The 21905-nt window shown below is 44.6% G+C and overlaps 1 protein-coding gene across 1 annotated transcript; it reads right to left on the minus strand.

Annotated features, from left to right (window-relative positions):
* Nucleotides 1-3524: 3524 nt before the first annotated feature.
* SFRP2 (secreted frizzled related protein 2) lies at nucleotides 3525-7283 on the minus strand. The gene is made up of 3 exons (XM_086747190.1): nucleotides 6679-7283; nucleotides 5985-6065; nucleotides 3525-4584 (listed from the first exon to the last, which is right to left on the minus strand). The coding sequence occupies exons 1-3, from the start codon at nucleotides 7169-7171 to the stop codon at nucleotides 4280-4282; spliced, it is 879 nt and encodes a 292-aa protein (XP_086603316.1). The 5' UTR covers nucleotides 7172-7283; the 3' UTR covers nucleotides 3525-4279.
* Between the last annotated feature and the right edge of the window lie 14622 nt (nucleotides 7284-21905).

Genomic DNA, 21905 nt, shown 5'->3' on the forward strand with positions numbered 1-21905 from the left:
AAGGGGCTGCCCTGCCAGCTGCATGGGGGTCTTTCATGTCCCAGCAGGCACCCGGGGGATGATGAGGCAATCCATTCTCAAGTCACGGTGGCTCTGCTCTTGGCTGATGCCCTCGATGGCTGAAGGGAGGCAGTGAGACATCTGGAAGGAAGTTGAGAGTTCCCCCACCTTGACCCCAGTGGGGGAACACAGGGTTATAACAGTGGGCTGAGATGTGCAGGAGACTTGGCCATGCAAGGGGAGGTGTGCTTTATCTGTGTGTTCATCGTGCTCACTATATTCTTTAAATATCCTTATATTCTCCTGCTGCAGAAGAGGAATAGTGGCTGTGCCTGAGGCGACCAGCATGTGTCTGTGGTGCTCCTTGTGGCATCTAACCACCCTCCTGTCCTCAAAGAAAATCACTAATTAAATTTAAATGCCTCTTGCTGAATTTCCCGCATGGGTCTTTTTATGTCTTAAGCTGATCATTAGGATTTTTGTGGCTTGTGTGTAGTTATACTGCATGAGTTCTTTAATAAACCATAGCGAGGGTGAAAGTGTCTGTATGAGAGGGGTGAGAGAGGGGCTGAGTGGCTTCTCTGTGGGTGTCTGAAGTGAATGAGTAGTGAGGGAGAAAGGAAAGGATTAAGAAGTAATTAAAGGATAGAGAGAACGATAAATAAGGAAGAAAGGAAAAGGCTGTGAGGAATATTGCTGGTGGGTTTTAAATTTGAATTTGGGCAGTCGTTTTCTTTTTTTTACACACTGAGGGGGAAGAAGAAGTTGGAGGGAGCCTTGGTTGCTATTATGCTTTCAAATTATAATCTAAGTGCTGCCTTGATTACACACCATTGTGATTGCTGTGGTCTAGTGATTAGAGCATAAAACTTGGAGACAAAAAATATGCTGCTTTTCATGACTGTAAAGGACTTGTTGGGTGGTTTTGAATGAGTTATTTCACTTCACTGTGCCTCATTTTCCTGATCTGCAAAACAGGGATATTAATGCCTATTTTTGTGAAGGCAGTCTGAGAAACTTAAATGGAAACTTCTGTATAAATGTCAAGTATCATTATTATTGTTCTTAAACTAATCCATTGTAGTCAACTGCTTTTATAGTTTTTATGAAAGCAAATACAATAGGAGCTACATAATTGGCTGCATAACAATGTTGTTTTAATTAGAAGAAGACAAAAAGTGAAAAATGCAACAGTGGGTTGCCTTTTTTTCATCAATTGAGAAAAAAAATTCTGCTAGAACTGAACTGTACAATAACAGGTAATAAAGTGATACACTGATCAGAAATAATAGGCTCAGATGTTTTTTTTTTTTTTACATGTTTGGTTCACTATTTGCCTGGCACAGTTGAAGATTTTCAGTTATTGTTGAGCAAGTAGGAGTAAATTTGAAAAATGTATGTGTTTACTTCTTTGCCAGCATCTGGGTGATGGTTTCCTCAGGCTGTGGCTTTAAAATTCTAATTTTCAGTTGAATAGTTTGCAATGTCTGGTTTATACACCTTTGAAAATGGATAGTATAAAAAACACTGACACTCCTTCTCCTTGGTGAGGTGAATATGACCCATCTTTTAATACGATGCTGTTAGAACAAGGTAATGGAACTAAACCGGGAAAACTTAAGTATCATTATGCTTTCCATTTGCCTAAACCCTGCTTATCTGAAAGGTAATCCTGCCTCTGCCAGTTCACCCAGAGGGTGGATAGTCCCAGTGATTTGGCCCAGGGCCACATGCGGAAGGCTTTATTGGTAGGGGTACATGGTATGGCAGGATGCTCTTAATCCAGGATGCTGATGATACTAGTAAAATTGAATTTTTTTTTGCCAGTCTAGTTCATTCTTCTTCTCCTGAATTTCTCCTGACAGGAACAGGACTTCTCTGGTGTAACGGTGTTTATTTTGTAATGGAGGAAGGGAATTTTTTTTTTTTAAGACGGAGCAATGTTTGCCATAGGTAATGTGTCTTCATATGTCTAAGTGATTTGGCAAAAATCTGTTATGTAGCCTTGGCCTTAACGTGACTCCAGAGTGAGTAACTTGTGACCTGTCTGTCCTCATCAGTGTCTGTACTGCTGCCTTCTAGAACAGCCCAATTAAGACAATTTTATGGTTGCTGTAGGAGAACTTAGTATCTGTAAGGCAGGCTGAGTGGAGCAGCCCTGGCTGTTCATTTTTGGTCCCCAGAAACTGCATTGCAACAACTGCCTTTTCGAAATGCTTTCCTACAGTAGGCAGGCCCATCTTCAGCCAGCTCCTCTTTATCCGTGAGCTTGTTCCCTCTAAAACCAAGGTTGTTCAGGGCCAGGTATTCCATTATTTGCTGCACGAGATGACTAGAGCTATGTGACATCTGGATGCTGATGGCTCTGTAAGATGATGGACATGGTGCTGGTATTAAAATAATTACGCCATAGTATGAAAAGACTCAAATCTGTCCGCTGGGAAGCCAGGCCCATTCAGAAGAAAGGTTTTAATGACATTTAAGAGACATTTTGGAATGGGGCTTTTTGGCTGTTTTAAAAATTATTATTATTATTATACTTTTGAGGATATTTGTGAGGACTGACCTTTCTTTTTGCTTGTTCTGAGTCTCACTGTTCTTTGTACCAGGTGTAGTGAGTGCATTAAGAGTCTGGGAGAGGGCAAACATTTATTTTTTCTGAGACAAATTTAACATGTTGGATCCTTAGATTTTGTCTTTCTGTCCTGATGGTGAAAAAAAAAAATCACAGTAAATATATGATATTAATTTTTTTTTTACTTAAAAAAAAAATCTAGTGTTGGTTTGCATTTTGTCTGTGATGGTTAGCATTAAACATTGTCCTTGGGAATACTGAGCTGCTCATTCTCTCAGTGAATCTAAGAAGAATTTCTTTATGTGTGACAGCACTGGGAAGCAAGACTATTTTTCACAATAAGCACAATAAAATTCTAGCAGGTAATGCTCTTAACCAGAAAACATTTGTAAGAAAAATGCTGGAAAACCTTCCTCTAGGTACACTATTAGGTAGGTTTTATTTTCTTTCTCAGCAAGAATAGTGAGTGTACATACACACAAAACATGCCTTGCTCTACTATTATTCTGAATTGCTAGTTGCAAATGAGATTTTTCTGTCTACTCTTGCACTCCTTTATGTCTTTTTCAAGTGTAAGAAATGGATAAGTGTATTTGATTTTTAAGCAAATGGTCTTACTGCAATTCCACATCAGCAAAAAGCAGAGACTTCTGAGAAGATGAAAATGCAGGCAGTTGAACAAAGGAGCTCTTCATCTTGAAGGGCTCAGTAGATGGATATTAAAATGAGTTGACTGAACCTCAGTGCCATGTCTCATGGGTTCATCTTTGGCAAAATAAGGTCCACTGTGTTTTCTTCTGATTGAAGCACTAGATGCTTCCTCCTGCTTCTCTGCTGGCCAGTTGGGATGGAAGGCCAGATTTTGCTTTGCCATGACAAAGCCCAGTTGGACAGCTTTCTCCTTGTTTTCATATAACAGATTAAAGTGAATACAGACCAAGACAATGGATAAACTATGATGTAAAGTTTATATACAAGAATATAACATTTATCTGGAGTATTTACAAGGTTAATTAAAGCAATATTTTACAACTCTTTCAGGTTAACCACTAGGTATATTACAGTTAGGCTACAGATGGTTTAATTTGCAAAATAATAATAAAAAAGTTGCATTCAGATCAACCAGCTCCAAAACTTGTTTAGTTTTTCTGAAAGAAAAGGGCTCAGACTTGTTGAAAAGAAAATGTGAGAATGGTTAATATACTTTTACTGGTGCCTATGTATCACATGCAAGAGTCGTAACATGACCTTTATAGTGTTAATATAGATGGCAAGCCATTTCACCTTGGTGAAAGAGTCATACCCACTGTGACAGGCCAGTCGTATGCGTGGCTGTCTTTCGCTGCATCTCCTACTTTTGCACAACAAACATGCATGTATACAGAGAAGCAGCAATATAAATGAACCAGCATTAACAAAATGAAGAGGGAAAAACCCCAGACCAAAGTCACATTTGCAACCATAAGAAAAAAGGCTTTAAGCGAGATACTTTAATACTTCCCAAAAATAGTCATGATTTTTTTTTTTTTTATTACATTTTAACCTATGTACAAAAATGGAGGGCTCCCTCCCCTCTTGGAGAGTGGTCACCGTGTCTCATGCCCATGGCATCTCAAGGCTCAGAGGGGCCGAAGCAAGAAGGTGCGGGAGGCCCGGAAAGCTCGGGACAGAGGCGGCTGCTGGAGGCGGGCAGAGCCGAAGCCACTAACACTGCAGTTTGCGGATGCTGCGGGAGAACCGCTTGAAAGCCCGCTGCCCTTTCTGCCACCGCTTCAGCGAGGTGATCACCAGTTCCCCCGCTTGCTTTTGCCCCATCACCAAGTAGGGGACGTTGATGTCATTCATCTCGTCGCAGGTACACTGGAGGCCACCTTTGAGCCAGAGCACGATCTTCCTCAGATCCCTTTCTGTCAGCCCATTCAGCTTGTAGATGGTTTTGCTCTTTGTTTCGGGGGTGATCTTGGTATCCCCATTGATGTATGCAATCTCCTTCACTTTTATCTTCAAGGCTAATAGAGCGAGGGGAGGGGGATGTGGGGAGAGGGAGAGAGATTGAGAGGTTTTTTCCCATTAGTGCACATAAAGAGGACCTGGGGAGGGAGGTGCTCTATTGCTAATTAAACTGTCAGGGCTGACAGAAGAGGCAGCAGGTGGCTCCATTTCTAAAGCCACAAAGGGCATGCAAGTCATTTCAGTTTGAATCAACCGTAGGGTTGAGGGTTTTGGGGTTTCTTTTCTCCTCTTCCCCCTCCCCCTATTTTTCCTTCCTTCCTAAATTAATATTTTCTCCGGCTTTTCTCCTGTTTGCAAACAGGGAGAGGGCAGGTTTGCTATGTGAAGCAGAGCTCTGTTTTTAGCTGGGAGAGGACAGTCTTCCTGAAACTACAGTTTGAAGGGGAGGTGGGGAGGCGAGTACCTAGACCTAATCTGAAACCTGATCTCTGCTGTGACTGAAAACTTCTAAACTTAATTTATTAGGCTGGAGAGGATTTTAGGCAAACCTGTAAGGAAATGATATTTCACATGCATTGTTTTTTTTTAAAGAATAGATCCCATGGAGGGCAAATTGGTCCAACAGCTGTATTCGATTTGGTAAAATAACTAGGAGGGGGATACAGGGCTCTGTAAGAATCTGTGGGGCATGTTTAGCTTTAGGAGGATTTATCTGAGTGCAATTTGCCAGGCCAAAGCTATTGGTTGTTTTAGCAATTATGTCCCCCCCCGTCGTGGTTTCAAGTTTTGGGTGGTGTTTTGTTTTTTTTAAAGAAAGACTTCTGAATTGTTGTAGATATTTATACTACAAATCTGTTTTCAGGTATAAACATTGACCTATTTTGAAAGGATTCCCCTCCTCATTCCTTTTTTCTCTTGAAATGCTAATGTGTGGATAATGTGCTGTTCAGTTGTCTGTGTCGAAGGGGCTTTCTTGTCCTCTTCTAACCCCAGATCTTCCCATTAAGTTTATCTCCCCAATTGTCTGTGCATTACCTTCTCTGTCAAATGATATATAGAGCTTCATGCTTAATCTACGGAGAGACTATGATACGTGGGATTGGTCATGCGGCTCTTTCTCATAGATCTAAATGAAGCTTTGCTCTACTTCTCCCCAGGCAATGGTCTGGATGAATTTTTTTTTTTTTCATTTTACTTTCTATTTGACTTGCCAGCAACATCCACATAAAAAAGCACAACTACTTCAAAACAGCAAACAGCAAAGGACTATAAAAAGGGCTGCTTTTTATTCTGAGGTGGAATTTTGTGTTTTGTGACCCAACGGTCAGACGTGTCCATCTGCAGATAAGACAAAGCCCTGCCTTTATTCAGGCACATCTCTCCCTGACTCCACTGGGAGTTTTACCTGACCCTCAACTCTCAAGTTTCAGCGAAGGGGGGATCTGCTTCCACTTACCGAAGTCGTTTTTACAGAGGTTTTCCACAATGTCGTTATCATCTTCGTTTTTATTTTTGCAAGCATCGCAGACCTTGGGTGCTGGAAAGGCAAGGGACAGTCTCCGTCAGGCTTCGGGAGAAAGGAACAGCAGGTGGCGGTGGGAACCCTTCGCGAAACGCCGCTTTGCCGTCCCTCGACGGACGGATGGACTGACCCTGCGCCTTCCCCCGCGCCCCCGGCAGTGCCCCGGCACTTTGAGGCGCCTTACCTTGCTGCAGATCCACTGCGGGGGGGTGGGGGGGGAATACCTTTTAAGGTCACAACTAAACCAAAAGTTGGGGTTTTTTGGTGGTGTTTGGGTTTGTTTTTTTTTTTTTGGTCTTTTTTTTTTCTCCTCCGAGGGAAAGACTAAATGGGGGGTGGGACGCCACACAAAACACCCCAGCTCCCCTCTTTGGGGAGGGAGGGTATCCCTGTGGGAGCCGGGCGTCTCGAGCCTTGGGTCCCGGACCTTTTCTTTGGGAACAAGGACGGGCAAAGGGTGGGTCTGGTTCCCCGACGGTGCCTGCCGTTTCCCCCGTCCCCTCGGGAAAGCCCCCCCACCCGGTACCGGGGCACAACGGGCGGGAGGCGCCTCTACTCCCCTGTAGAAATCGCGGGAGGGACCGCGCTGTCGGGGCAGCCCGGCAGCCCCCTGCCCCCCACCTCTTACCTTCCCTGGTGACCGGGAGGATGTGGTCGCTGCTGGCCAGCGGGATGCAGAGGTCGTTGTCCTTGGGGAAGCGGCTGCAGTCCAGCATGTCGGGCCAGGGGAAGCCGAAGGCGGACATCACCGGGGCGCAGCTCTCCTTCACCTCTTGGCAGAGCGAGTGGCAGGGCTGGATGATCTCGTCCAGGTCGTCGATGCAGACGGGGGCGAAGAGGGAGCAGAGGAACTTCCTGGTGTCGGGGTGGCACTGCTTCTGCACCAGCGGGATCCAGGTGGAAGCCTGCTCCAGCACCTCCTGCACCGTCTCATGCCCCAGCAGGTTGGGCAGCCGCATGCTCTGGTACTCGATGCCCCGGCACAGCAGCATCGGGGCGGGGATGGGCTTGCAGTTGGAGCGCTTGTAGGAGAAGTCGGGCTCCCCGAAAGGAAAGAGCCCGGCGGCCGAGCCCAGGCACTGGGACGCCAGCAGGAGCAGGGCGCAGAGGCGGCGATGCATTTTTGGGGAGGGGGTTGGAGGAGGCGGGGGTGGCGAAAGGCTTTGGGGGGCCGGGGTGGCGGGGCGCCGCTGCCCTCAGCCGCAGACAGCGTCCCCCAGCCTGGGCTCCTGCCTGCCAGACGGGGACGGAGGGTCTGAGCGAGATGCGGGGGCAAACAGGAGTTTTCTGGATTTTTTTGTATGCAAATGGCAGGGGGAGCGGGGGCTGGGAGGAGCCTGGTGACAGCCATCCAGAAAGGATTGGTCACTACTTTCTCGGTCTGCTTTTGCTCAGGGGGATTGTCTTTTGGCAGGAAACCCTTGCACGAAACGTTACCGTGCGAGCACGGGGAAGGGGGGAAGGATCCCCGCGAACAAAGAGCCGCGAAAGCCCGAGGTATTTGAAACCCACTTGGATGCTCCCTCAGCCCCCGGGGGGTGTCTGGCACCTCCGCCCCCTCCCCGTGGTGCTGGCAGGGCTGGGGCGGGGGGCTGCCCTGCGGGGCCCTCCGCCTGGCTCCGCCCCTTCCCCCCTCCCCCCCCAGCGCCTCCTGTGCCCTGCGAGGAGCCGGGGGCTGCTGTGGACCCCGGCCCTGCGGCCCCTGCATGGCCCCCGGCCACCAAAAGGTTGTTTTTTTTTTTCCCCGGGTGGGAGCATCCAAGTGTTTTTGAAATACCATCACCTGGCACGTTTTTCTGAAAGCGTGGGCCTGGCTCTGCGCAGCGTAGGCACAGTCCCTTTCCCTTCCCTCCTGTCTTCACCTAGAAACTCCCTTAAGAATGATGTTTGTGTTGATTTACCACAAAGGGGAAGACAACAAGCAGATCGCAACGCAGCTTCAGTGCAATTTGGATATTTCTTGGATTTTTAGTAATATTATTTATGGGATTATTATTGAAAAGAGTAGGCCTGTGTAGTATCATTTTGTGGTAAACCACATTCATTAATCAGCTACTGGATACATCTCCTTATAGAGATGTTTTATGGGAAACTAGCCTTAGCCGTGACAACTTTTGTAAATTGCGGATCTCTGTATGTCCGGTGTGCAGACTGGGCTTCCCAGAGCTCTGGGTCGCTGCTTGGGGCAGAAGAAGATGGGACCTGCAGCGTCCCCCAGGGAAGGCATGGGACTGCAGTGCTGCTGTCACACTGTGAAGCCCAGGCAGGTTGCTGTCACACCCTGAAGCCAGTGCCAGCTCCTTCAGTGGAGCTTTCAAGATCTTTTCCAGCAGGTCGTGCTGATGGATGTAATCTCCCTGTAGGCCAGCTTCTCTCTTACTTAAAGTTGTGTCATACCTGGAAAAGAAATGTTCTGAATGTCTAATAGCACTTGTGGAAGGGCTTAAAAGTAGTTTATTTCTTACAGCTCCACATATTCTTGCCATTTATTATCTGTGTTCAACTCATTCCTTTAAACAATAAATCTGTAAGCTCTTGGCCTCAGTCGGCTTGCATGGCACTGAGCCCCACTGATGACTTACGGTGCCCATTTTAAGCCCATTTTGCCAAGTCTTGAGGATTGACAGGGGCTGTAGCTGTTGCCACTTGCAGGAGATGCCGCTTCCAGCTTCTAGTGCTGATCCCACCAGCCTCTGTCCCCAAAATCCTCTTCAGTGGAAGAGAGGGCCTACTGGCACATTTGCTCTTACCCTGAATACCCAGGCTATTCACCAAGTCTTTTTAAAATACACAACTCTGTGGTTTGTTTTTCTCTGTCTTTTTTTTTCACTGCTGCTGATTTTTTGGAGTAGTTGTCATCCCTTCAGGTGGATCTCAGCATGATCAGAAGACAATTTGCCTGCTCCGTAAATTCCCAGTAGCCCCATACAGCTTTCCACAGATCCAGTGGGCTGGGCTGTATGGAAGCAAGGACCCAAATCTGAACTGACTTTGTTTAGACTAGAGATAATAACCATTTTCTGCGGTGGAGGGTGAGACGTTTCTGACAGAAATTTGCTAATATTTTTTTTCACTAGAACTGTTTGCTTGTTTGTTTCCAGCCCACAGGAAATCAGGAGGAAAAACACACTGTTTTTTCTGGATTAGGCTTTGATTTGAAATGAGGCTTTGTGAGACGTTACTATTTCCATTTTTAATCACTCTTGGGGAACTCATTTACTATAAATTTGAAACGATCTGAGGTCGGGTAAACAAACCTAGGCCAAGCCTGCAGCCCCAAGCAATTATTGCTGCCCTCGCTCTGATCCCTTGCAAGGGAAAGCGCCGGAGCGTGAGGCTGCCGTCAGTGCTCTTCGCTGCCAATGCGGGCACGGCTTTCGTGGCCTATGGACCTGGGCACTGGTTGCAATCGTTGTGGTTTAGCAGGGCCTGTGCACCAGCGTGTGCCGGGTGTGAGCTGCGTGGAGGGGCTGCTGCAGCCAGAAAAGCTGCCACATTCGCAGGGTCCAGATGATTTTCGTGGGCCTGTTGCAACAGGACAAGGGGTAATGGTTTTAAAATACAGGGAGGTAGATTCACACTGGACATAAGTTAAACATTTTTTACAATGAGGGTGGTGGAACCCTGGAACAGGTTGCCCAGAGAGGTGGTGGCGCTGGCAGGGGGGCCCCCACTCTCCCTGGAGCTTGACCCCCACATCCCGGGAAAGGCCTGGTGCTGGAGGGTTTGGGCACCCTCCTGGATAAAGCCCTGAGTGACCCGGTCCGGCCTGGGGGGAGCCAAGCAGGACAGTGACTTTAAAATAAATACAATGATGCTTTAAGGTACATTTTTATTGTTTTAAAGGGAGCATAGGCCATTCAGCTTCTGTAAATTCATCAAGTTAAGCTGCTTTAAACCCCTGAAAGTAGCATAAGCATTTAAGCCACCTTAGATGCTTAAAGCAATATAAGCTGTTAAAATGCCTTTAATCCTTAAGTGCTTAAATCACCTTAAATCTTGGGAGTTAGTCGAGAGAATGAACTGCCTGGAAAAAAAGACCCCAGCCGCAATCCACTCCTCCCCCCTCCGCAAAAACCAAAAAACCTCAGTGACTGTCACCTGATGGATGGTGGTGAAAAATGAATGAACTGCAGGGAAAACAACTTGAGTCCTTGGTGCTTGCAGGGAGTTCTGAAGAGTGTGCCAGGTCTGTGCCATCTACATTAAAACCATGGTGCTGCTTCCTCTGCCCTCAGGCCTTGCTGTGAACTCAGATCTTTTGTACCTTTTCCTGGCTGGTCCTGGAAGCTGAGAAATGGAAAAAGGAAAATACGTTGACACTTCCCTGTCTGCTAAAGAGTGGGCAAGACTTCCTTCAACGCAGGCAGCAATAAGTACTATCGATTCATTAATCTGTTTGTTGCATATTTTTCTAAATCCGCTGCCTTGAGATCACTTAGTCCCTTACCTGACCAGGTACTGTATGTGTACTATTTGCATCCCATCACTCCAGACCCTATGACCCATCAAGGTGCTTTGCTGATGTGATGAGCTTGAGGTGAAAGCTTCCCCAGTCTGGGCCCCATATTCCTTTGTCACCGACCTGCAGGCAGCATCACGCTTTTCAGTTATGGAATCGTGGGATAACTGTGGCTGGAAGAGGCAGGATACCACGTAGTCCAACCCATGCTCCAAGTTAGAGTTCAGTTAGGTGCCTTGCAGCCTTACTCAGCTGAGTCCTCACTGGGATGCCTACACGCTGACCTGGGACCTGGGCGGCTCGATTCAAGGCTCCCTCTCCTTGCCATAGAAAACTCTGAGCTTTTGTCCCCTGGGCATCCTGCAGGTTGGTTTTCCACTGTGGAAGATGGGAAGACCAGGATCAGTTACTGGCCATGCTGATAGAAGTGATTTGCAGAGGGAGGGACACACCTGTGGAGGGCAGCCAAGCCTTACCCAGCAGGAAGCACCCACCTTTCCCAAGTGACTGGGTGCTGCTGTCACCCCTGAAGGGGATCCAGCCCCTCTGGCCACTCACTTGTGGGAGTAGGCAGGCCAAGCAGGTTAGGGAGATGCTGACCTCAGAGAGTGTGTAAGCATAAACTTGGGGCTTGAGGAATTACCCTTTGGTTAGTAACATTGTAGAGGAATGAGAAAGTTGTGGCTTTTTAGCCCATTCTTTTCAGCCCATAAAATGGCAGTGGTGAGGACAAAACTGGCTTTCTCCCCACAATGAAAAAAAAAATCTGATGAAAATGTCTGATTACCTTTAAAATCAGGCTCCAGCATCACACTACCAAAATATTAGTACTATTTGAGTCTTGCAGTTGCATTTGACAGGAAAAAAAAATAGGGTTGCACAGGTTTTGATGGGAGGCAGCTCGGCAACAGATCCCTCCTGACTCTGATAAGGTGGAATTTAACATTTTCCAGATCCAGGACTGGGCAGCATTCTTGTTTTCTGTTACCACAACATTTAAAAGCTCCGTTGTCAAAAACTGCGTGTGCTGTAGATATATCTTCCCCCCCTCCTCCCTATTCTGAAAGGAACCCTAAAAAATAATTAATTTCTTTTTTTCTTTCCATTTGCAACGCTCGCCGCAACGTAGCGGCAAGCGCCTGGTGTGAGCAAGTGTTTCACGCTGGCAGGGTGCTGAGCGTGTGCCCGAGGGGCACAGGGTGCTGCTCAGGGGGAAAAAATATCATCTTCTATGGAAGAGGAACCTCTTGGTGGCGCTTGTGCACACTATGTCGTTTTTTCCTTTGCCCAGTGACACCGGGTGTCGATCTTCCGACGCGCTCTATTTCTGCTCGCTGCCGCTCTTCTCCAGAAACGCTGCGTTTGGGGACTGAAGCTCTAGACCACCTTTAATCAGGGTTTGATGTCATGAAGGGGAAAGATCAAACTGGGGCTGATTGCTTTCAAATCGAAACAAAACTGACTCACAAGGAGTTTTCCAGGTTTTTTTTTTTTTAAGTTTTTATTTTAGTGGTCATTCCCTCAATAGTTTCCCTGCATTTAGTATCTTAAAATTTTCAGGCAAGTTTTTCCAGTTTGGAATGTTTTCCATAGGAACTCTGTTAAATATTCTAAGCCTCTGTGTTTTAATGTTGCATTGTACTTTCCTCAGTTTATATTAAATGGTAAATATAGGTGCTTGGGTGCTGTATTACACACACACACATATATGTGTATAAATCTAGATTTACTTGCATGCTAGTGCTTTAGCAAGTTATGATCCTTCAAATTTATCTGACATACATCTATAGCTGGCTACAGTTTTTGTAATGGTGAGCATTTTTGCTCATGCAGAAAGTCTGTTTGCGATTACTGCTCTCTTTATTGCCTATCTAATCTAAGTGCTGGATGACAATTAAAGATAGCAGAGACCTTGCCCTAGAGGACTACAATTGCATGGTACCTGGTGTTCCTGGTGTATTTTAGTTAAAAAGCTATAACATAATACATCTTTCCTTTCTTCCTGCCAGCTGTTATTTGCAGCCTGGTAGTAGCTATCACCTTGAGCAGAGCACAAGACCCTGCTGTGGGAGCCGTACAGAAAGACAGGGTGCTTATGCCAAAGGATTTGGACTCCAGGTAGGACACGAATGCTACAGAAGGAAAGAAAGGAGAATTGCTGCCTCCTCCTGGGCAGGGTGGCACAGCGCAAGAATACTGCCATTGTTGGCCACAGCGAGAGTTTTGCAGTTGTTGCTGGTCATGAGGGGTCTAGCTCCAAATTTTACTCCCCAAATCCAGACTTAGGCAGGCTTCAGCCATCTGCATCCAAATTTGCTGCAGTACATCCCCTGATGAGTGGCCAAAGCCGCTGACACATGGTGAGCTTTGGCATGGGTCTACATGCTGTGGGGTCATGTAGTTCTGCAGATGTGTGTGCAAAAAATAGCCACCTCTCTGCTGCTGCGGTGCTTGATGGAGAAAATGACGGTAATGTGTGTGAAAGAGAGGCAGGCATAGAAACTCGTTTTCAGAACCAATTGCCCCTTTTAGGAGAATGGTCAGGTTTGCAGGTAGATAGCTAGTTTAATGATCTCAAGGTTTGGACACGTGTTATGTGTTGATAGAAATTATTTTTAAATAATTACTTGTAGTAAACCAGTTTTTAAAAAGTAAAATCAAGACAGCCTGTTGCCCAAAGCTATGCTATTTAAAACTTTATTAAACCTGATTTAAAACAAAGTAAACAATCAGATGCCCATGATCAAATCAACAAATTTGTCTCTGTGTTGGATTGGAGTTAAATTGCAAAGTGATTAAAATAATCAAACTAGTGGGCACATAATCAGTGATTAAAATGTATTTGCAGACTATGAAGTTGGTATTTCCAAATATTAAAAACATCCAGATGTTTGAGGCCAGTTCTGAAGAAGATGAGCCAGGAGCATTTTGGGTGACATGGCTTACGATGGGATTACATCTGCACTTTTCAAGAACAGAAATGACTGAAAAGAGCAGCAACAACAGTCACTTAACATGTATTCATCAGCAGGGAATATATGCAAACTTTTGGTAATAATCTCCCATTTTTTCCCTTCCTCTACTATTCTCCTGCTTTTGAACTGCAAATCTACAGTTTTATCTTCCCGAACTTGACACATAAAAGTAAACTTGGAGAGCCTTGTAAAGAAACCCCTGTCTGAAACATGGTCTTCTTCCCCGTGTGTACTTTTTCTTTCTCAGTCCATGCAAATGCTGACATGTAACATAGGCAGACGTAGCCACCTAGTACATTTATTTATTACTTTGGCTTTTTACATACCTTTACTTATTATCTTGTTTATATTATTTTCAATATTCTCACCTCTCCATTAGTCCATCGACTAATCCATCTCAGCCTCCCTCTGCCCAAGTGCAGATTTCCTCACAACATTTTTCCAACCAGAGGTTTGGTTTGATTGAGTTTCAGCTCTACCTCGTAGTCCTTGGTCTAGTACTTAACATTTATATTCTTGGGTCCATTTGGGTCGGAGCCCTAGGGCTCAGCACTCAAAGCCACCACTCAGCCGTGGTGACTCTGCCCAAATAATTTGTGAGTTGAACGTGGAATCATTGTTGCTGATGTGATAGCTGGGAGGGCTGCGGGTAAGGCAGGGTAACAACATGCTGAGGAAGAATGCAATTCCTTGCCGTGCACCAGCTTGACTTCTTTGCAGAAAAAGAGACGGCTGTCCCACCCCAAAGCTCACTGTGGCTTTGCAGAGGTAGAAATCCCACTCCTGACCAAAGGGGCACTTCTCTTCATGCATAGCATTTATGCTGCAGCAAGGGAGGTGTGATGTAGATACTGGGAAAAAGGGTGGTTGTGCTTTTCTCCTACCTCATTATGTTAATTTCCTTCTTGAGAGATTGTTATGTGCTAGAGCTAAAACTGTGCTTGCCAGTTTTATTGTGGACCTTTATTTGGGTACTCTTGTGTGGTTTTTATGTGATACAGAAGTGCTGCAGGCTGAAACTTGACAGTGAATTAAATCTTGCCAACAAATCTGACTTTGGAATCCAAGCCATGGATCTTGGTCTTCTGGCCTATATGAAACTCTGCTAGTTTTGAGGGAATTCAGTGTCTTGCAACCCCTCTTCCCAAATGATGTGTAGCTGGCTTGATTGACACCCTCCAGGGAAAATTCAGATTCATGTTTGGAAAAAAAAGGTGAGAATGTAATTCTCCAGTTTGCTTGTGTATTTTTTTTTTTTTCCCATAAGGTTTCAGGGCAAACAAGGTTTGTTTAGTCCCTGTAAGCAATGTAGCAGAGAGTGTGTTAGGATCAGCTTAGAATTAATATTTACATCTGTGAGTAAATGGTGAAATAATGTTGTTTTGGGTAGTTTGGTAAACATTGAAAATAAAGGTACCGTTGTTGACAGACGTGTATCCTTTGTTACTTAATAACATATAGAGTTACACATTTGCAGCTTGACAGTGTTCACACTGAAAAAGATGAACAAATCTGATTTGGCACAAGTTGTATTGAAAATGATGCTTCAAATATCAGAATAAACCCTTAAGAACAGTAATATTAGGTGAGATGAGAGTTTCCCTTTAACCCAGTATTCTGTCACCTGTGCTTTGTTCTCTTTTTCCTTTCTTTCGCTAAGGGCAATAGGCCTCTGTGGACATTCGGGTTTCGCCTGGTGCTGTGTTGCACGGTCAGCCAGAGTGTGCCCTTAATAAGATGTGTGATGTCTGCCTGCCTGGGTCTGTAACTGCAGTTCCCACATGAAGACGTGCTAGCCTCTGCCCAGATTTGGGGATTAAGGGGTAGCTCTACACGGGGGATGGGGAGGAGTCAAATTCAGGCAGAAAATTGCTTTTGTTCTTTGGCCATACGCTGGTTTCTGTGTCTATGGAGGATATTTGCCTGGAGCTCCTGAGGAAGACTTTTGCTTTTGCCTGGTGTAATTGTACTGGTACTGGTTATTTTAATATCCTTCTTACTCATGCTCTGGGTGGGACCGGCAAGACTGAAAGGAATCCATGTAGCTCTTCTAACTGCAAAGGGAAAATAATCAGGCTTTAAAAATAATCTCATTTGATATAGTCATCTGTGCTTTTGAACTGTTTTGACAACAAATTTCTCCCCTTTGCTATCTACCAGAGTTCCAGATGCAACTAAACTTGCTCCTGCTCGCTAAAAACCAGAGCAGCTCTGCAGCACATATTTCATTAAGGGGAAGGCAGGGAATAGGTAAAAAAACCCAAGCCAAAACAAAAAAAAAAACCTGGTAGAAATAAATATGCATTATGGTGTTCAAAGTATTCTTTTTTTTTTTCCCTTGAAGTATTTCTTAGACCAATTATATGAGAAATTCATTATATGTGAGGATTTTGTAACAGCAAAGTGAATTAGCTGTTTGTAGACCTGCTCCCCTCTGTAAATGGGAACATGCCATATGACAGTGGGCCAGATTTTACTGTTCTAGGCATCACTGATATAGCTGTTTATTCTCTGAGACTGGAAGAGATCCAGCAGGATTTAGTTTTATGAGGTTTAATGTAAAGGTGTTGTATTTCATGAGATGAAATCATAACACAGTGGGTTTGCAAGAATTCTGAAAGATTATTTTTTCAGAGTGTTGGCAAGCACGATTCTTCTGTGAATTACGTGTCTAAAAGAGAAATATAGATCTTCTTTCATTGGGTTGAAATGATAACTAATCCTTAATCCTTCCTAGATGGCCTGTGTCATTAATGATGGCTGTGCATTTAGAATGTGTGCAGGTAACAGCTTTAATTCTGGAACGCTATGCAATGTGCAGCTGTGCCTATAGCCATAGGAGCTGGCCACATACTTGAAACGCCTGCTATTATTTTTGGGGTATGTCTCTGAATTTTGGCAATTTTTTTTTTTTCTCTTCTTCACAATATCTCTTGATTTTGTGAAGAAGAGAGAAGAGCATCTGGCATCTCTGACCTTTTTATAGTTGTAGAAGCCCTATTAACATTCTTAACTGTATCTGCAATATGTCCATGAATACTTATCTTATGCTTGAGCAGAAGATTTTCCTTTGACTATTTGATTGTGGAGAATGATGACTATTGAGCAGTGTCTTGAGGTTTTCCTTCGTATGTTGCTTCTTACATTAAGCAGATGAGATCACATTGATTTAATGGTGTCAATTCCCGGCTACTTTGCTTTACAGCAATGTGTGCATATGTTCCTTCTTTAACTTGCCTTGATCTGGGAAAACAGAGGAGTGGCTCTGTGAAAGAAACGCAGGACTGGGAAAAACCTATCTTCTATTTTCAACTTTCCTTAATTCAGTGTGATTTTGAACCAGTTGTAGCATCTCTCTGTATATGTTTTGTTTTCCATAAAGGGGGTTATGATATTATTAGAGTCAATTCCCTAATACCCACTGTGGCATCCCAAGGCCCCAGCACTGAGCTCTGGAACCTACCTTATTATTTAGCACAGCACATGAGGATGCTCAGCCCTGTTACCAGTCTAAGCAAGGCTCGGGTTTGGCTGTACAAATGTTCACAGATAAAGCAAAAACCATCAATCAAGCCATTTTAGGACAATATGTCTTCTGCCTATGAGGGAAGTTGGCACCTTGCTGCTTGCAGTTAATTATTTTTAAACATATTCAGGTTTTTCCATAGGAATAACATATTTCACAAGGAGGGGACAAATTCTGGCTACTTTACACCACTGCATTTTTAGGAGCTGTTTTAGGAGTATTTACACCATGATGTGTATTTGAACCTGAGTCACTCACTGGTAACGTCATGCTGTTGGTATTGCACATGGCGAGAAGAGGCAGTGTATCAATTACTTCCTTGACACTCATCGGTTACTTTTCTCTTTTGTTTGTGCTTAAATTGGAGGTGATAGAAATGTGTAGCTATGTGTTACTTTTTGGATTAGATTTACATGAATCAAAAAAAAAAGGGCCTGACTTCTTGTGATAGCGTTAACAAGGTACAGCTTTTTCCCATCTGTGGGTATCAAATCAGGACTATTTTAAAAAAAAGTTTTCCCTTCCCTAAGTTGGCAGTTCATTGTGAGTGATGTCACGCGGTATTTACAAATATATTCCTTTGGTGAAGGGGACCTTATGCACTGCAGTCCTCATGTGGTGGCTGGGAGCTTAGGCGCAAAATGTCTTCAGGCAAGCACTACTTTTGAAGGTGTAAGTCTGGATATCCCAAATTGTGACTTACTGTATGTTGATTTCAGCACAATGTGTTCTTAATTATTGGATGTCCTTTGCAAGTTGCTAGTCCCACGGATGAAGTGACTGGAGAAAAGAGGATGGGCTTGTCTACACACAGATAAGGTATTATGTTTTATTTCTCTTATATTCTGGTGAAGAATCATTGCACAGAAACACTTGCTGAAATGTTACAAGCTTCAAACTAGTATGAAGTAAATAACACTTTTAACTGCAACACCCCGATCAGAAAGAAGTAGATGAGTCTCTCAGACAGCTGTAAGGAGCCTCATCTTCACAGGCCCTGGTCCTCATGGGGAGACTTCAGCCACCCCAATATCTGTTCAAGGGACAACACAGTGGGGTACAAGAAATGCAGGAGGTTTCTGGAGTTCATTGAAGGTAATATCGTGATGCAGATGATTGAGGAGCCAATGAGGGAAGATGATCTACTGGATCTCGTACTTCCAGAGAAGGAAGGGCTGGCTGGGAAGGTGTAGGTCAGGGATGGCTTTGACTGTGGTGACCATGATATGGTGGAGTTCAAGATCCTGAGAGGAGAGAACAAGGCAAGTAGCAGGACCACAACCCCAGACTTCAGGAGAAAAGACTTGGGCCTCTTCAGGGACTTGCTTGGAAGAATCCCATGGACACAACTCTGGAGAGAAGTCCAGGAGAGCTGGTATTTTTTTTCCAGGATCACCTCCTCCAAGCTCAAGAACAGTCCATCCCGTTGAGCAGGAAATGAAGCAAAGGCAGCAGCAGGCCTGCATAGAACAGGGAGCTTCTGACTAAACTCAAACATAAAAGGCAGCATAGAGGAGGTAGAAACAGGGACAGATGACCCAGGAGGCACATAGAGATGCTGTCCAGTCATGCAGGGATGAGTTTAGGAAATCCAAAGCCCACCTGGAGTTGAATCTGACAAGGGACGTGAAGGGTAACAAGAACGGCTTCTACAGGTATATTGACAATGGAAAGAAGACAAGGGAAAATGTGGCTCTACTGCTGAATGGGGCAGAGGACTCTGTGACAAAGGACACAGAAATGGCTGAGGTACTCAATGACTTCTTCATCTTAGTCTTCACTGGGCCCAGTTCTGTTTAATCTCTTTGTTAATGACCTGGACACAGAGACAGAGAGCATCCTCAGAAAGTTTGAAATAAAGTATATCACACTTCGTATGATACAAAACTGAGAGGAGTGGTTGATAGACCAGATGATTGTGCTGCCATTCAAAGGGACCTTGATAAACTGGAGAAATGGGCCATAAGAATCTCATGAAGTTCAGGAAAACAAAATGCAAAATCCTGCACCCTAGAGGTATAACCCCAGGCATCAGTGCCTACTGGGGGCTGACCACCTGGAAGGCAGCTTGGTTGAGAAGGACCTGGGGGTCCTGGCAGACACAAAGCTGACTATGAGCCAGTAATGCACCCTCGTGGGAAAGAAAGCTAACAAGTACCCTGGGCTGCAAGGAGTGTTGCCAGCAAGTCGAGAGAGGTGAGCCTTCCTCTCTACTCAGCACTGGTGAGGCCACACTTGGAGCATTGAGCCCAGTTCTGGGCTCCCTGGTACAAGAGAGAAATGGACAGGCTACAAAGATGATGAAAGGACTGGAGCATCTCTCCTGTGAGGAAGGACTGAGAGAACTGGGACTGTTCAGCCTGGAGAAGAGAAGACTCGAGGGATCTCATAAATTTGTGTACAAATATCTGAAGGGAGGGTGCATAAAGGAGAAAGCCAGGCTCTTTCCAGTGGTGTCCAGTGACACGAGCAGAGGCAATGGATACCAATGAAACATGGGAAGTGCCATCTGAACATAAGAAACTTCTTTGTACTGTGAGGGTGACCAAGCACTGGCTGAGGTTGCTTGGAAAGGTTGTGGAGTCTCCATCCTTGGAGATACTAAAAACCTGACGGGACATGGTCCTGGGCAACTGGCTTTAGGTAGTCTTGCCTGAGGATGAGGGTTGGACCAGATGACATCCAGAGGTGTTCTCCCACCTCAACCATTCTGCGAGTCAGTGCATTTTTAAAACCATGAGGAGTCCCATGGCTGCATGGGACAGACAGAGCAGACAGTACCTCAGGAGAAACTGGTTGCCAGAAATCTAGAGTCACTATTCCTGAGCAGTGTAATTGACTGTGGGTTTTGAGGTTTTGGAACACAATGAGTACATGGGCTCATATTCTGAGAGCACATAAAACATAGCGCTGAGCATCCCCTGGTAAAAATAAAACAATCAAGCTAAAAGCCTGCCTGTCTCATAACAACAACATGACGAAACATGAAATGTTCTTTTCCTTGGAATTTCAGTTTTCTGTGATTTATTTTGCTAATCTGTAATCAGAAATAGCTGCTCCATCAGAGCAGGGAATGCAAATAGAGATGAGATCAGAGTTCAACACAGAAGTGATGTATGAGCTGGGGTCAAGGAGGAATTCTGAGCTCCCAGAATAGAAAACATGCTGTAAATACTGTATTTTCTTCAAGGCAAGAGGAGTTGCAAATACTTCAAATTATGGGGTATAGGGGAAAGTGAAAAGATGTTTTCTAGAAAGTAACCAATGTCAGAGCCATCATTTATCTCTACTCCCCATTTAGAACAGCAAGTTGTTGTGGTCTCTTATTAGTTTGTTTTTTTTTTTTTCAGTTTTCCCCAGTCAGTATACAGGCAGATAATTATTAATGAACATGAATTAAAATAAGAGATGTTAGTTCAGGGTTTTTTGATAATGGACCTGAGAGATGAACTTGACTGAAAATACTAGAAGGGTACAATAGTTTTCAGAAATTAGATTCCTGTCACACAAAAAAAAAATTACTTTTGAAGTGTAGAAAAATACTGCAGTTTCATCCGCTCTTGGGATGAAATATATAGGGCTTTCAGAGGAGATGAAGCCTTCTGATTGTGCTGAATCCAGTCCTTACCCTAGCAAATCTTCAGGCCGTTTGTTCATACTGCGCGCTCCAGCCAAATCCCCCGACTCCCTTGGGTAACGGCACCCTTTGGACACAGTCTGCCATTCGTTAAGTGCTTTGCTGCAAAGAGCCCTTTTTTATTACACTGAATCGCTCAAGCTTTGCTGGAAATCCCAGGTTTTGGCTGTGTGCATGTGCACGGATATACTTGCAATAATTCGTGTGTTTAACTGTTCCCCTGTGTGTGTGAACATATGTGTGTATGTGCGTGCTGTGTGCATGTACAGGTATTCTGGTTGTGTGCATGCACACATGTGCACACACATTCATGCAGGAAGGATTGAATGCAAAAATTTTCTTCACATTTTACTGAGCCAACAGGGAATGCGTACTCATATTTATCACAGTGCGTCTGCAAAATTGTTTCTCCTCTATTTAGAGGAGGAGGAGAATCAATTTTAATTTTTACTGCAAACATGCACAGACATCTATTCCTGAGAGGTGTAACCAACTTTTCTACCAAGTGTCCTACATCCCCTGCAGTAATCCCAGGTCCTTTGAGTGCACATTGCCTCCAGTTTCCCCTGCCCTCCCTCTGTGCAGGGAGGAAGAGACCGGGTGTGGAGGCTACCACAGCCACTGTTAGCCATGGGTGCACTGCTTTGGCTTTCTGTCACCTGCTTAGGTGCTGATCTTCATATAGAAATGTAGTCTCTTGGGCTGCCACCCTTCTGTCAAATGTTAATGCAGTTGGCCAGTGGGGAAAAAATTCGAGGGAGGAAGTGGAAACACTGGCTCTGCTGCTACGTAAGCCCCACCCCTTTCAGAAATCAGGCTAAAATCTAGCTTTTTGAGGTGTCAAGAGGCAGTTGGTGTGCTGTCACAGAAGAAATCACTACTGAATGAAATATAGGAATGATAGTCCCATTACTGTTTACATTTTTTTTCATTCTTTCCTTTCCCCCCCCCCTTTTAAGATTTGTTTGCTTGTCCTAGCAATGAATCAAAGAAAATCAGAAGATTAAATAGGTGGCATGTGTTTTTCTTCTGTAATTCATCAGCTTTTCCATTGCAAGATCATCCCAGACTTTTGCAATCCATCTGTTCAGTTACTGTAAACCTAGGTTTCACCTTCCTGTTGCCATAACAATTCTCTCTGCAGGAGCAATAGGAGCTGGAGTGATTGATGAGATCTCAACTTACTATCCTCATTCAGGAAGAATATAGTGCTGGGATAATTGACCCATCATTTCAGAGCAGCATGTAGGAAGTC

Source organism: Chlamydotis macqueenii, chromosome 4, assembly GCF_036417535.1.
Source record: "Chlamydotis macqueenii isolate bChlMac1 chromosome 4, bChlMac1.mat, whole genome shotgun sequence".
Classification (NCBI taxonomy): Eukaryota; Metazoa; Chordata; class Aves; order Otidiformes; family Otididae; genus Chlamydotis; species Chlamydotis macqueenii.

What these genes read in the sequence shown, in the direction of transcription:
- SFRP2 (XM_086747190.1), bottom strand. Translation starts at nt 7,171, where the DNA reads ATGCATCGCCGCCTCTGCGCCCTGCTCCTGCTGGCGTCCCAGTGCCTG. An exon ending in CCTCCCGGTCACCAGGGAAG is followed by an intron (nt 6,066 to 6,678) that starts GTAAGAGGTGGG and finishes TTGCCTTTCCAG; the next exon opens with CACCCAAGGTCTGCGATGCT. An exon ending in CCTCTGTAAAAACGACTTCG is followed by an intron (nt 4,585 to 5,984) that starts GTAAGTGGAAGC and finishes TCGCTCTATTAG; the next exon opens with CCTTGAAGATAAAAGTGAAG.